Below are 13,304 nucleotides of genomic sequence, written 5' to 3'. Positions count from 1 at the left end.
TAGCATGGCAAAAGCTATGACAAACATAAATCAGGAGTGATGCAGTCTCTATTAGAAAAATGACAGCTTTGAAATGCACTGGTAATGAAGATAATAAACTGGCCTATGACAACTAACGTAGGCTCGTCCTCCTACAGTTCAACATCTGTATCATTGATCACACAGCCCTGCTCAGCTCCCCAAATCTAAACTGACAAATGACTCATTTTTAACATGAACAAAAGGCTTTGTGGGGCTTCAATCTAGGTGAGCATCAATGTTTTTGACATTTTGGAATGTATGAAGCTAATCTCGAGCACCTTAAAACAGTTTAGAATTGCATCTGATTTGTCCACTGCTGAAATCCAGTTCACCTGGAAATGGCAGGACAGAACATTAATTTTATATGTATGCTCTAATAAATATTTTGCCCAATTAACATGGTGAAAACATTGCTGGCTACAGCACACCACCTTAATAGAAAATCCAAAAGGAAACAATTGTAAATGCTAATTTTCAGCTCAGTGACCAACCAGAAAGGAATGCTGTTACTGAACTTCTATCTTCAGGTGTCAAGACGGGAATCAAATGGTAAATGCCAAAAATGGTCTCTGAAAAAGTGCTGAAAGATAAAGGATAATATTAAAAATATTGAAAAGCACAGATGATGTACTCATGATGGATAAACGCCTCAAATACATGAGCACGTGAATAAAATTATGGTTTTTCTGCATGCATGTAGACATGCAGCTGAACAGCTGTGGCAAAACTGTGCCTGTGTAGCCACTACATGTAGTAATACCCTGTGCTAAAACTATTACTTCATGCTTATTCATTCTTTCTAGCTTTTACCCTCTATATTTCAGGCAATACTTTCTAGCAATTAGGAAGGGGTTTGTCAAATTTTAAGCAGGCATTGCCACAGGGCAGAATTCAGAAGGACTGTGATGTTGAAAATTTGGTAATAAATCTTGATGTTCTGTTGTCAAACAATAATTATGGTACTCAACTATAAATCTATAAAAATAGTTCATAACAAACCAACTATAAACTATAGAGCCTATAAAAAAAAAAAAAACCTTACACTTTTTCTTCATCCAGGATCAAAAACTTAGCCTCTCCACCAGTTTCCTCAAACTTTAAAATCAGGGAAATAAAACCTGCATCATGCATCTGGTAAGAAATTTACTTAGCAACTGGCCTGCCAGCTGTGTTGAGGGTAACTTCATAGTAAATGTTAACACTTGAAGTTTCTTTTCCATACTCATTTGATTAAGAATTTCCTTTATTTTAATGGAGGTTAGGAAACTCTACATCAAAAGAAATTGTATTTTTACTGATGATTTCAGGTGGACTATCTGTAATTGTCAATTAATTGCATGATGATATGCAAATGTATCATTTTATAAGAGTAAAATATGCAATTTTATGTGGTAACCTTATAAATTGTATTTCAGATGCAGCAATTTAATGTTCACATTCCTGGAAATCAAAAATATTATTCAGTGCTTCATAGTTTTCCAGCTTACCCTCTTCTGTTAAGCACAGGGACTTCCTCAAGATAATAACGAAAATAATACTACTATACTGACATGTTAAAGAATATACCTTCTGCAAAGAAATCTGCCTGCAGTGGTGACTTTAAACACCACCTTTGCACAGACTTCTTTGTGCTGTTAAAAGCCAAGCAGTCAGGGCTCCGGACAAAGATGTATTGGTCCACACCACTGAGTGTGTCAAAAACTAAGACTGGACTTAAAAAAAATTAGTTTGTAAGCTTCTTCTCAGGACCACAGGAAAATCCAGGCTGGAAGGGACGTCAGGATGTCTTTAATTCAACCTCTTGCTCAAAGCAGGGCGAGCTCGGAGCTCAGACCATTTTTCTAAGGCTTGATCCAGCGGGGTCTTCAGAGCTCCCAAGGATGGAAACTGCACCGTCTCTCTTGGTAGCCCACTTCCCAAATGTCCTTGTGGAGAGAATTTTCTCCTTATACCCCATCTGAACCTTTTTTGTTTCAGTTTATGCCATCGTCTCTCATCCTCCTGCCATATAGCACTGCTAAGCCTCGCCACATCTCCATCATTTTCCTTTAGATTGTGGAAGGCTGCTGTTACAGCATCCCAGAGCCTTCTCTGGACTGAACACACTCTGTTCCTTCAAACTCACAGTGTCAAAGGTTTCAAAAACTTCATTCTCAGTAAGAGTAATGCAAATTCAAACATTTATGACAGAAGTGATGACCCTTAAGACAACAGTCTAAATGAAATTAAACAAGTGGACATGATTTGTGTGGCAGTGATGTCTCTGAATCCTAGTGGAAATTATTCCAATCAGAACCTTGTGGAAATAAACCCTATTTGTATACCAGGAAAAACAACTTTTTCCTGGTATACAAATGGTGCTTACTAGGAATGTTTTTATCAAGATGGTGTGTGAAATGCTCTAACAGGCAAACTGTTAGCAGCAGTTAGCAGTAGCTGTGTACCTGCTGGGAAGTTATATGATGCCCTTCATTAATGCTTCAGGTATACTCTAAAATAAAACTTGGAACACATTGCAGACCTCAAGGGAAGAAGTAAATGAATAACTCTGTTGGAATGGTATTATGACATTAGTTTGCAAAACCAGTAATAAACTATGGGCCAAGATGCACAAAAAACCCGATGGGTAAAAGTTCTTGATCATTTTAAAGATAGTTTCAACTATTCTCATGTTAAGTTTGGGATCCTCAGATGTACACACCAAAGGGTGCTTTCCATAAGCATAACGCTGGATTTTCCTCTGCAACAGCATATGGTAATACTTCCTAAATTGCCCTTCTGCAACAGGTGCTCTATTTTATGATGCAATTTTACCTGGACCTCTAATGTATAAAGCCATAAAATAATGAAGCTGTTTCCAAGGTAAATAGGGCCACCCATTCACTTCATCCTGTGTTAGAATTGGAGGCGCTAAGATGCAAGCATGGAAGTGACTATGAACATAACATATTAGGGTCACATACTACTTTGATTTATGCTCAACTACCATCTAAAGTCAGACTTTTAAGATGAAGTTTGGGCGTTTAATCTCTCCACTACAGCCATCGTTGCAGGCGGGTAGCCACAATTCATTATCAAAAGCCACAATCAATACTGAGTGCCTTGAACTCATGGAGCTGCCTGCTGAGCTTATCCAGCAGCATGAAGAACGTAATGTGCCCCTGTGGCAACACGAACGTGCCAGCCCTCACATCTGTGGCCTAAGAAGGCTGATTGTGCGAATTTTACAGAGAGAATTTACCCCTTGGCTCCTTCATTCTGACACTGAAGGTCCTACCCTCAAACCTACTGGTAATTTTCAGCATTATACATTCAGCTATGATTATTCATGTAAGAAAATGGCATAACACAGGGAAGCAATGAAAATGCCTGTTCTAATTCTTTACCATGCCCACATCACCTAATTTGTTTTAAAATGCCTGAATAAATGCAGAGCACCTGAGTGTTTACACAGTTAATGAACCGATTTACCTCCTTTCCTAACATTTTCCTCCCAGGGATAAATTATGACTAATGAAATCTATCTGAATTATTTTCATCTATCAAATTAAACCAAGAATACGGCCTATGGACTATTTTAGCAAGATACCAGTAGTGTTAAAGCTACCTTATGACTTTGCAATCTTCTCTTTTACCTATGACTTTGCAGCATATTTCAGTGCTCAATTTGCATGGCAAAAAATCAGCATATCCACTGGATCACACAGGAGTGCTAGGCCTGTCAGTAACAATCAGTGCATTAGGTGGACAAGGCAGAGACTGCAGAAACCAGAGGCGTAATTCATTTCTTATACATTACTTTAAACAGGACAGAAAGGGAGGGTTGTGGTTGAGCTGGAAATAGTTCAAGGAAAAATAGAGGGTTGTGACTAAACACAGGAAATGATGAAGGGAGAGATGAAGGGACAAGGAGGTGCAATAATGCTATTGATTACTGAACCATTTACAAATGTATCAGTTTTTACGTAAGTATGGTGATAATCAAATCATAATTTTCTGTACCTTTGATAAATGCGCTACAAACACACAGTGACAGCCAGAGCCCTGGAGAGCTGACAGTCGGAACAGACAAGGCAAATAAAGGGTAAAGGGCTCAGACAAGCGCCGACCTGCCCAAGGCCACATCACTTCCAAGTGGCAAGAGCATCCTTTTACTGCTGTAGCTATTGCTTCCTTCCATGTCTTCTTCAGTAAAAAGACAAAGCGAAGGTTGGTTTTGAGCAGGTGAGAAGAAGCCAACGAGATGTCAGCGCTGCTTTAAGCAGACAGGTTGGTAGGTCTATGGTTTCCCTGTTACTCGTTTTTTTTTTTGTAAGGCCATGCCAGCGCATTCCTGAGAGGTGGAGGACACCCTGGAAACCGGAGCCATGCCCTCTTTCCTTGACACACAACAGGTACATCAGAAACGAAATAAAACACAGCAGTCTGCTCCTTCCTTCAGATGCTCCATTCTGGCTCTGAGCATTGTGGCTGGGGGAGCTCTTGGGTATTTTCCCTGAGTGGTTTCAGACCAGTTTTCTGCCATGGCTGGTCTGCCACTCCCCAGCTGCAGGGAGGTCAAACAGGGCTATGACAGCATCCCAAGGCTCCTCCAGAGGCTCATCCATCCTAGCCCTGCCACCATGAGTAGCAACTGCACCACTGCCAGAGTCACCCAAGGGACAGTATTGCTGGATGTGAGGAACACTTGCCATCAGCAGCAGAGAGGAGCTGGGGAGACACCTGCCAGTCACATACCTGTTGTGCCTATATTCCATCTGCTAAAGTGACCCAAGGAAAGCAAATAACTCAGCCGTGTTTTCCTCAGCTGTTAACTTTGGCATCAGACTGCAGCTGTGCAGTTCACAGTCGGCCCAGCGCCGACCTTCCTCAAAACCCAAGCATTACTGCAGTTGTTCCACAGGGTGTAACGTGGCTGTGGTGTTTCCTTGGTCTAACTGAAAAGCACCAGTGCTAACTCCATGCCCTTTGCCTTGACAAGGAAGACTTCTTTTTAATCCCCAGATCAGCCTCACTAAGTAGAAGAGCATAAACATGACATTCATAAAAGGAGAGTGCCCACAGATGCTCATGTGCCACGTTAGTGTTTGCTACCGACAACTCCTCTCTCATTATTTAAAGTTATTTCTGAAATTACTCAAAACCTCTAAGTACATGTTACTGGATTTTACCCATAGTCTATTTTAGTACAAGGGCAGACATAAGAGCTTTAACAAACTCACAGGCATAAAAATACTTGATGTCTGCCAGGAGATCATAACCTCTGCAGGCTTTTGGGTTGTTGTTTTTTTGTTTAGGTTTTTTTAATCATTGAGAGTCCCATAAACAAGAAATTCCCCTAAAGGAAATCATACACCTTCCCTTCCTCCATCTCCATCCCCCCTCATTATTTCTTTTCCACAGAATTACTTCTTTTCCACAGATGCTGTCTGAAATGAAAGAGCAAGGAAAGAGGTAGAATCACACACATCCTGCCTCTAAATCTCAAACAACAAATCCATCGGGGACAGAAATCCGTTTCGCAGAGCACAAGTAAATCGGGGCACTAAAATCTGCGGACACAAATCAGCGAGCTACCGATTTGCCATGGAGAAGCTCTGCTGCTCCGCATCTCCGGAAGGATGGACGAGTGGATTTCGGCAGGAAACCCGCTCCGCTTACCTTGATCATGCTGGCAGGGGCGGGGGGGGAAATGTTCCTGCGGGGCTCTCGGAGGGATGGAGCGGCGGATCGCCGAGCCCCGGGGGCGGATACAGCGGCGCCGGCGCTGCGCGGGATCGGGGCCGGCCGGAGCGCCCGCTGCTGCCGCCGGGGCTGGGGCTGCTGCTCCCACTGCCGGTGCTGGGGCTGCTGCTGCCGCCGGGCTCGGATTGCATCAGCGGGCGAGGGCGGCGCGCACGGCGGGCGCTCGGGGAGCTCGGCGAGGGGCTGGGGGCCGCCCCGCCCCGCTGCTCCCGGCGGCACCGACACCTCCCCCCGCCCGCCGAAGCCTCGGGAAGCACCGGCGCGGCCGAGCCCCCGCCCGCACCTTTCCCGCCCGGGTCACCCCGGCCCTAAAATGGCCCCGCATCGTGCACGGCGCCGGCCGAGCGGAGACAATTCAGTGCTTGTGCTGTAATTCAAACTGAGGGCGACACGTTCTCCTCAGCCCCGTCTCCTTAGCGAGCCTTAACCCACTCATCGTTTTCTGAGTCATTTCCTCTGTCTCACGTCCGACTCGGCTGACACACCAACACCTCAGTTATCCCTCCCATCGCCAGCTCTTCCCTGTTTCCCCCGCCACCGCTCCGGGCACGGCTTGTGCTTAGTGCCCCAGCACTGCCACCCAACACAGGGAGGCCATTGCATTTTAGCTGGAATTAGTGGGGCTGCCAGATGTTTCCCTGCTCACCCGTGCCCCCAGTCCATGCTGAAGGGCTGGTAGGTACCTGCACAGCTCTGCACACCATTGGCCACCACTCCTGCCTTACCCCTCCGAGTTCTGGTACCTGGCAGGCAGCTGACCAGCACCCGAAGACAAAAGAATAAAGATAGCAGCCTGTCCACTGTGTTGTTTCTACCCGTGCTGCTGCTAGTGAAACTAATACAAGAAAAAAGCCACGAATTTTTCAGAGAAAATGCCAGTGTCATGTTCACAAAGTGCCTACTTTCATCATAGCTGATTTTACATTTACGTCTTTTCTTCCTTTACTAATGTTTTCATAAAAGTTTTCCCCTTCTGATCTCCTTTAGAGTTGTTGTAGGAAGCCGTTTCATCTCAGTGCGACTGTCAGAAGTGCGAAGTTCTGCTTTGCACGATGTACATAAATTATTCTCTGTTGCACAGTGCCAAAGATTGGTTACATAAGTAGATTTTTGTTCCTCCTGCTCTTCAGACAGGTAAAAAAGTGCCATTTAATGGATTTGCAAGCATTTTGGATTCCAAAAGAACACAGGTAAGTGACAGTACCCAAAATGCAAGTTCACATGAGCAATGATGTTTCAGCAGCTGTTTAGGAGAGGAGAAAGAGGGAGCGAAAAACAGGAGGCAGAGAAAGCAGCAAAGAGGCTTCAGGCAGATAAAACTCATCATCAGGGCAGGGTGCATTTAATTCAGTGCATTTAAACTGACAGTACACAATAATAATGCCTGCAGAAGAGTTTCAAGAAGAGAATAAGCACATAGAGGCACTTTGCTCCATATACTCTTTTCAGCACACACTCTTATCCTCAAAGGGTTTCTACCACATCAACTTCCTGAAAGATGAAGTCTCTAGGCTTAACAGTTCCTCGTGGATTTTTGTTCTATTAATTTGGTCCTTGAACCTACATAAAATTTGCTATCTATCAGATCTTGTGCCCATCAGTTCCACAGTTTAGCTCTGTTCTGTGGAAAAACTCATAATGCTTTATTTTGAATTTGCCTCTTGCAAATTTCACATCATTCTCCATTTTTCTTATACTGTGAGACTATAAGCACAAATGAAGAGCATTTCACCCCCTGGGTGTCATTTGTGATTTTACAGGCAGCTGTTGAATCCTCTGTCAGCCATCTCCTTTCTCCAGATGAGGAGTTCTAATCTTTTTTGTTTACTATAAAACAATTCAATAACCTTGATCATCCTTGATTTAGGATGGGGACATGAACTACACAACACTCTCAAAAAGCAGGTCACCATATTTACTTTTAATTTGCCTTTTTTCTGCTCCTCTATTTGTTTTCATTATAGTCCTTTTTCCTGTTTTGACTTAGTTCATGAGCACTAAAATGAACCGATTTGTGAACTACTTAATCCTAAGATTTCTCTGCTGAAAGGCAACATTTCATTCATAAACCTCTCATTTTATAAATTGAGATCTCTTTTTTTTAGCTATGTGCATAATTTTATACTCACAGACATTATTGTATGTTATTTTTACAACTGTATATTCAGTTTCATAAGGTCCTGCTGCCGATAGCCCTAGTTTGGCTGAATTAACATCCTTACCCTGAAAACTTTACAACTCATCAGCAAACTTTGTCCTTTCTCTGTTTGCCTCAGTTTCCCCTTCTCTCAGTTACAGACTCTCTCTTCTGTTTCTTATCTCTTACCCAATTAAAGAGAGCAACCAAAAAAGCACCTTTCTTTTCGATGAGCCTTTGCTAAGAGACTTTGTCAAATGCTTTGGAAATCGAATTAGATGGTATCCATTGGACCTCTACTTCCTTTGAAGAAGTTTATAGATAGGTCAGGATTTCCTTTCAGAAAAATCGTGCTGACTCTGCCTCTCAATGGCATATTTATCCCTATATCTTTTTGCATTTCTTGTTACAGGTTGTACATTTTCTCCAGACTCACTTCAGTATCCTGAATCCCTCTACCAAAAAAAAACAAACAAAAAAATCTGTTTGAGCGCAATTTTACTGTTTCCAGAGCTCAGTTTACCAGTCTGAACAATCAGCCCTTTTTTTAACTTCTCTGGAACATGCTCCACCCATAGAGGCGCATTTCAAGTTATCCTTAAACTGCTGCCAACTACTGAGGTACAGAGCAGAATCCATGGCCTGGGCAAAACTAAGAAATAGGAGAAGGAAAGGAAAAGAAGAAATATTATCTGAACTACAGAGGAATTGTGGAAAGCCAAACCACTATTTATTATATATCTAGGATATGTAATAAAAAGAGATCTTTGTATTGATCTTTTGCTTTTATTCAGGGCCAAGCTGGCCCTGAACCTGCAAATAAAAGTCAGAAAAAGGAGACCAAAACTCAGAAAAGCTGCACAACTTACTTTAAAAGTTGCATCTTGCTAAAAAAATCCCAAAACTTGAAGTTGCCATTAGTAAATGTGCCACACAGATGTATTTTTGCAGGGATAGCTTGCATTACCTCAGTCTAGTTACAGACCTTTATGTAACACTGCAGAAGTTACAAGGCAAGAGACACTAGATCTTTAGTGATTCACTCAGTTGCATTGATCCTTCAGTAAGAAATTACATTTTCTACAGTCTAAATATTTAATTTTCATAAAACATTATTCATTTTAACGCTAGTTTTTCTATTAACGCCAAGAATTCTGTGAATGCTTGACAGCACTGTTAAACTTTAGAAGTTTTAATAAGTAAATTTTTCACACATATGAGAGAATAAGGTAGTTTATATGCTCTGAGTCCAAAGTGTTTCCACAAGTTCTAGGGATTCATGAGGTGAAGAATTTGAGTCACACACATTTTCCAAACCAGACCTGAATAAGCTCACCTTTAAGCCACTGAAATATGAGAAACTACTGCTGTGGAAATGAAAAGGCTGTACGATACAAAGCCAAATGGGAAGTATTGAAAGAGGAAGCTTGTAGTTCTATAATTCTATAAGAATAAAGAGCAGAATCCCTTCTTGATACACTTTCCAAGGTTTCCTCTACAACCCTGGTTGTATCCTCTGAAGAGGACAGGGAGAAGGTGGGTAGAAACCAGGTTTTCCATGTAAGAGAAAGCTAGGATTCTGAGATTTTCTTCTTTCTTCTGAAATGGCATGGAAACTTCCTGTAGAATAATGTGGAGAAACAAAATTTGATTAAATCAAAAGGTATCACTTAGACAAAGACTGTGCTTCAGTTTGATCCTGATCTTTCAAAGCTCTTTGTAATATAAGCCCTGTCGAAATGTGTTCCAAAGCTATTTAAAAAAATAATTGTATCTCTTCCAGAAATACCAGAATGTTATGTTTTGATCTTTGTGAAATACTTTACTTCTACTTTAGCTTTTTTACTAAAACTTAATCTTCCATAGTTTCTATGACTGCATGTAAGTGCATTGGCACAAATATTTAAAATAAGGAAACATCAACTTTCATCTACAATATTTTTGAGGGATAACTTGTGTCTGATTTCAGCCACAAAACTAAAACTCATAAGAACTATTAAGAAAGTAATTTCTGGACATGATGTCCATATAGCTGCCTTGCAGAACTGGGAATACAGTTGTGGAAAGCTTTTAAAGTGAGGGGAAGACAAATCTTTGGTTAAGAATCAGGTTGGTACTGTAGAAATCTCTAAAAAGAAAATAAAAAGTATTATGTAATTATTGTACATATATGTGAAGTATTGTGTAATTATATACATATATGTGTTCAGATATGTACAAAATAGTAGGGTGGGGTGTTTTTAAAATGTTTTTATTTTGGGGAAGGAGAGGTCCTTTAAAGACTGGTCCTTTGGGACTACAACAATGATGGGCGAAGCGGATGGTTGCAATTACTAGTCTTCCTTTTGGAAAAGGAGAAGAAAGTTAGGATTGTTTGCAGAGACAGAAAGAGGAAAGCACCATGGGCTGTCTCCTTCTGGAAGGGCTCGAGTGGGATGCAAGGTTTCAGGGGATGTGATTTGCAGATCAGCGAGATCTTTTTGCGGCAGCACCTTCTCCCAGTACTCATTTCCTCACTTCCATCCTCTCGCTGTTTCCCCACCTCCTTGGCCATGCCAGCCCCGCTGTGTGCGGGCTCTGCTGTAAAACCCATTAGCAGAGTGATCTGGGTGTAAAAAGCCCAGATAAAAAGCCCGGGAGTAGGAAGCGATTGTCGGAGATGCTGAAGGGAGGAAAGCGCCTCCGCTGGCGCCCTCACAAAGAGCACGGGCTGCACGATTACCCTCACAGAAAGAAACATTAAAAACCAAGAGCCGGGAGAGGAGATAAAAGGGAAAGCAGCCACACAACATCTGACAACCAGGGAAATGCTGAGAAAAAGACTGAAAGGAAAAGGCCTACATGCGTGAGAGTAATTGGAACCAAATAAACACATCTCCCCCCTTTCATTCCCACCCTCTGAGGGAAAGAGCATTTTACGCATTCCTCCTAAACAAGCACTTTGTGAATGTGTCGCTTACTTCTGCCCGGAGAGGCAAGAAAAACATCGCGCTCCGGGAATTAACCAAGAACAGAGTTTGTTTTCAACATTTCTTCCAGCCTTCTGTTTTCCAGCTACTCACCTCACCTCTGCCTCCTCAGGGGCTCTTCCAGAAGGTTCTGGGTGGCTGCACCTGCCTCACCCCAGTATTGCCAGCCCCCAGCCCTGTTGGAATGGGACAGGCTTCCTACAGGTCACATCTTCATCAAAGCAAAGCCTTCAAAAGGCTTTTAAAGGAGTTTAGGTGTTCCAGAGCTAGGAGCAGAGGAGACATAGGGTGAGCAGCAGGGGCCAAACCCACCCCAGCTGGCTCTATTTGAGGCTTTAGCACCTGGGTCATGTGAACCCTGAGCTCATCAAAATCAACCCCCTCATTCACCTTTTAAAGGGAGTACCAGGATTCTTTGCTCATCTGTTTTCCTCATCCAATGTTACTCCCAAAGTTGTTTCTGTCTCCCACTCAGCCCTGCTTAAAAGCTGGTAGAAAAGTGAGAGGGGAAACACTTGATGTTTTGTGCAGTTGAGGGGTTTTTTTGAGGGGGGAAGAAGCAAGTGGAGGACAATTCTCCACACAAGTTCATAGAACGATAGAACTATTTAGGTGGGAAAAGACTTTTAAGATCACTGAGTCCAATCATTACCCAACACTTTAAAGCCCACCACTAAACTATGTCCCTGAGTACCACATCCACACTTGTTTTAAATATCTCCAGGGATGGTGACTCCACCACCTCCCTTGGCAGCCCATTCCAATGTCTAATCACTCTTTCTGTGAAGAAATTTTGCCTAATGTTGAACTTAAACTGCTCTGGTGCAGCTTGAGGCCATTTCCTCTTGTCCTGTTGCTGGTTGCCTGAGAGCAGACCCCGATCCCCATCTGGCTATATCCTCCTGTTGGGGAGTTGTAGAGAGTGATAAGGTCTCCCCCAAGCCTCCTTTTTTCCTCAGGTCCCTCAGCTGCTCCTCACAGGACTTGTGCTCCAGACCCTTCACCAGCTTTGTTACCCTTCTTTGGATCACAAAGTTTGACAGTTAATGATAAAAGCCACTCAGCTGGAGCATCTGGAAGATTCACTGTAGAACTGCTTGGTTTCATTACAAAAACAAAATCAATATTCAAAGACTGACCTAATGGGTGTGTGGGTTTGGTGGAGTAAAACATCTGGATCCAAAAAAGCCTTATATTTCAAAGCAGTAGAATTAACTTGTAGAAATCAATGCGATATCTTGATTTCTCTAATGTTACTGGAAGAGCTTTGGAGTGCCTGGAGAAAAGGAGGCAGCGAGGCAGCTGGGCTGTGCCAAAGTGGAAAGCCTGCTTTCCAGACGTCCCAAGTACAACCCGGCTGCTTCAGATCCTGCCAGCCCAGAGAGGGGCTGACGTGCAACATTTCGGCTCTGACGGTGCTCTATAAAAAGCTCAACATCCTCTTTTGTGCTCTAAAGCTACGCTGTGGATCCCCAGCCTAAATTAAATCAAGCCTAAAAAGACTTCAGAAAGAAGTGCACAAAAAAACCCGTCAGGAAATTTCAAGCTGTTTTCCAGGTCCCGCTTACCAGCAATAGGACTCGGAGCTGTTAGCGTGCGCTGGGGCTGATTGAAAAGAAGACAAGAAAAGGTACGTTTTGCCCTTGAGTACATCATCACTTGACCTCCTGCCCAGGTTTTGCAGGGACAGGGGCTCCATGCTGGTGCTCCCAGGGAGCCGGTGATCCCCCAAGCCCCCAGGCTCCTCCTGCCGTCCTTGACCCCGGGGCCTGTGAATTTCGCTTCCTCGTGGCTCCTCCTGGTGGCCGCGGGGGAACCCCTGACCGCGGGACCACCATGTCCTGTGATGCTCAGCTATGAGCCCAATGCTTCTGTGAGCAGTAAGATACCCCAAACATATATTTTTAGAGGAGATCCACCACACTCCCCGGAAAAGCAGTACTCAATGGAAAATGGTGTCTGCTAGAAAGCATACAGCAGCACAGATGCTTTTTGGCAAGCACATTTCTGGGTATGCACTACCTCAGCAGGTAAACTGTTAATTAAACTACCATTAATGACTGGTAACCAACACATAAATGCATTCCTATAAATAGATATTGCTCCATATATCAAGTTATCAGTCATAATACTTCGTCTGAGATAATGAATTCCACACCAAATTACCCCACAGTAGCCATGTCATTTTTCTGTAAATTGTTATATGTTTGAGGAAGATGCTATAGCATATAATTGTGGTGAAATTAGGCTTGGCGATGGATTACAGCAGCTGCAGAATCTCTTTGTTGGGCTGAACATGAGATCCAAGTCTTCTAAGAGATGCTTTAATGTGCCAAGATCAATACTAGAGGGGCAGAGCTTAGAACAAATGGGCCACAAGGGCCAAGTTCTGCTGGTAAATCAGTCTGGTAATGACATGCCAGTGATGTCAC

At 42.9% G+C, this 13,304-nt stretch overlaps 1 protein-coding gene across 2 annotated transcripts in view; it reads right to left on the bottom strand.

Moving 5' to 3' along the window:
• BCAT1 (branched chain amino acid transaminase 1) overlaps positions 1 to 5,925 on the bottom strand; it is a 57,197-nt gene extending 51,272 nt beyond the window's left edge. For both annotated transcript variants that reach the window (XM_048301144.1, XM_048301145.1), the window contains exon 1: positions 5,683 to 5,925. In XM_048301144.1, coding sequence (XP_048157101.1) covers positions 5,683 to 5,691 — 9 coding nt within the window. In that variant the 5' untranslated portion in view covers positions 5,692 to 5,925. The remainder of the gene's footprint in view (positions 1 to 5,682) is intronic.
• Between the last annotated feature and the right edge of the window lie 7,379 nt (positions 5,926 to 13,304).

This window comes from Corvus hawaiiensis, chromosome 4 (assembly GCF_020740725.1).
Source record: "Corvus hawaiiensis isolate bCorHaw1 chromosome 4, bCorHaw1.pri.cur, whole genome shotgun sequence".
Lineage (NCBI taxonomy): Eukaryota > Metazoa > Chordata > Aves > Passeriformes > Corvidae > Corvus > Corvus hawaiiensis.
This window is presented reverse-complemented; position numbering and strand designations above follow the sequence as displayed.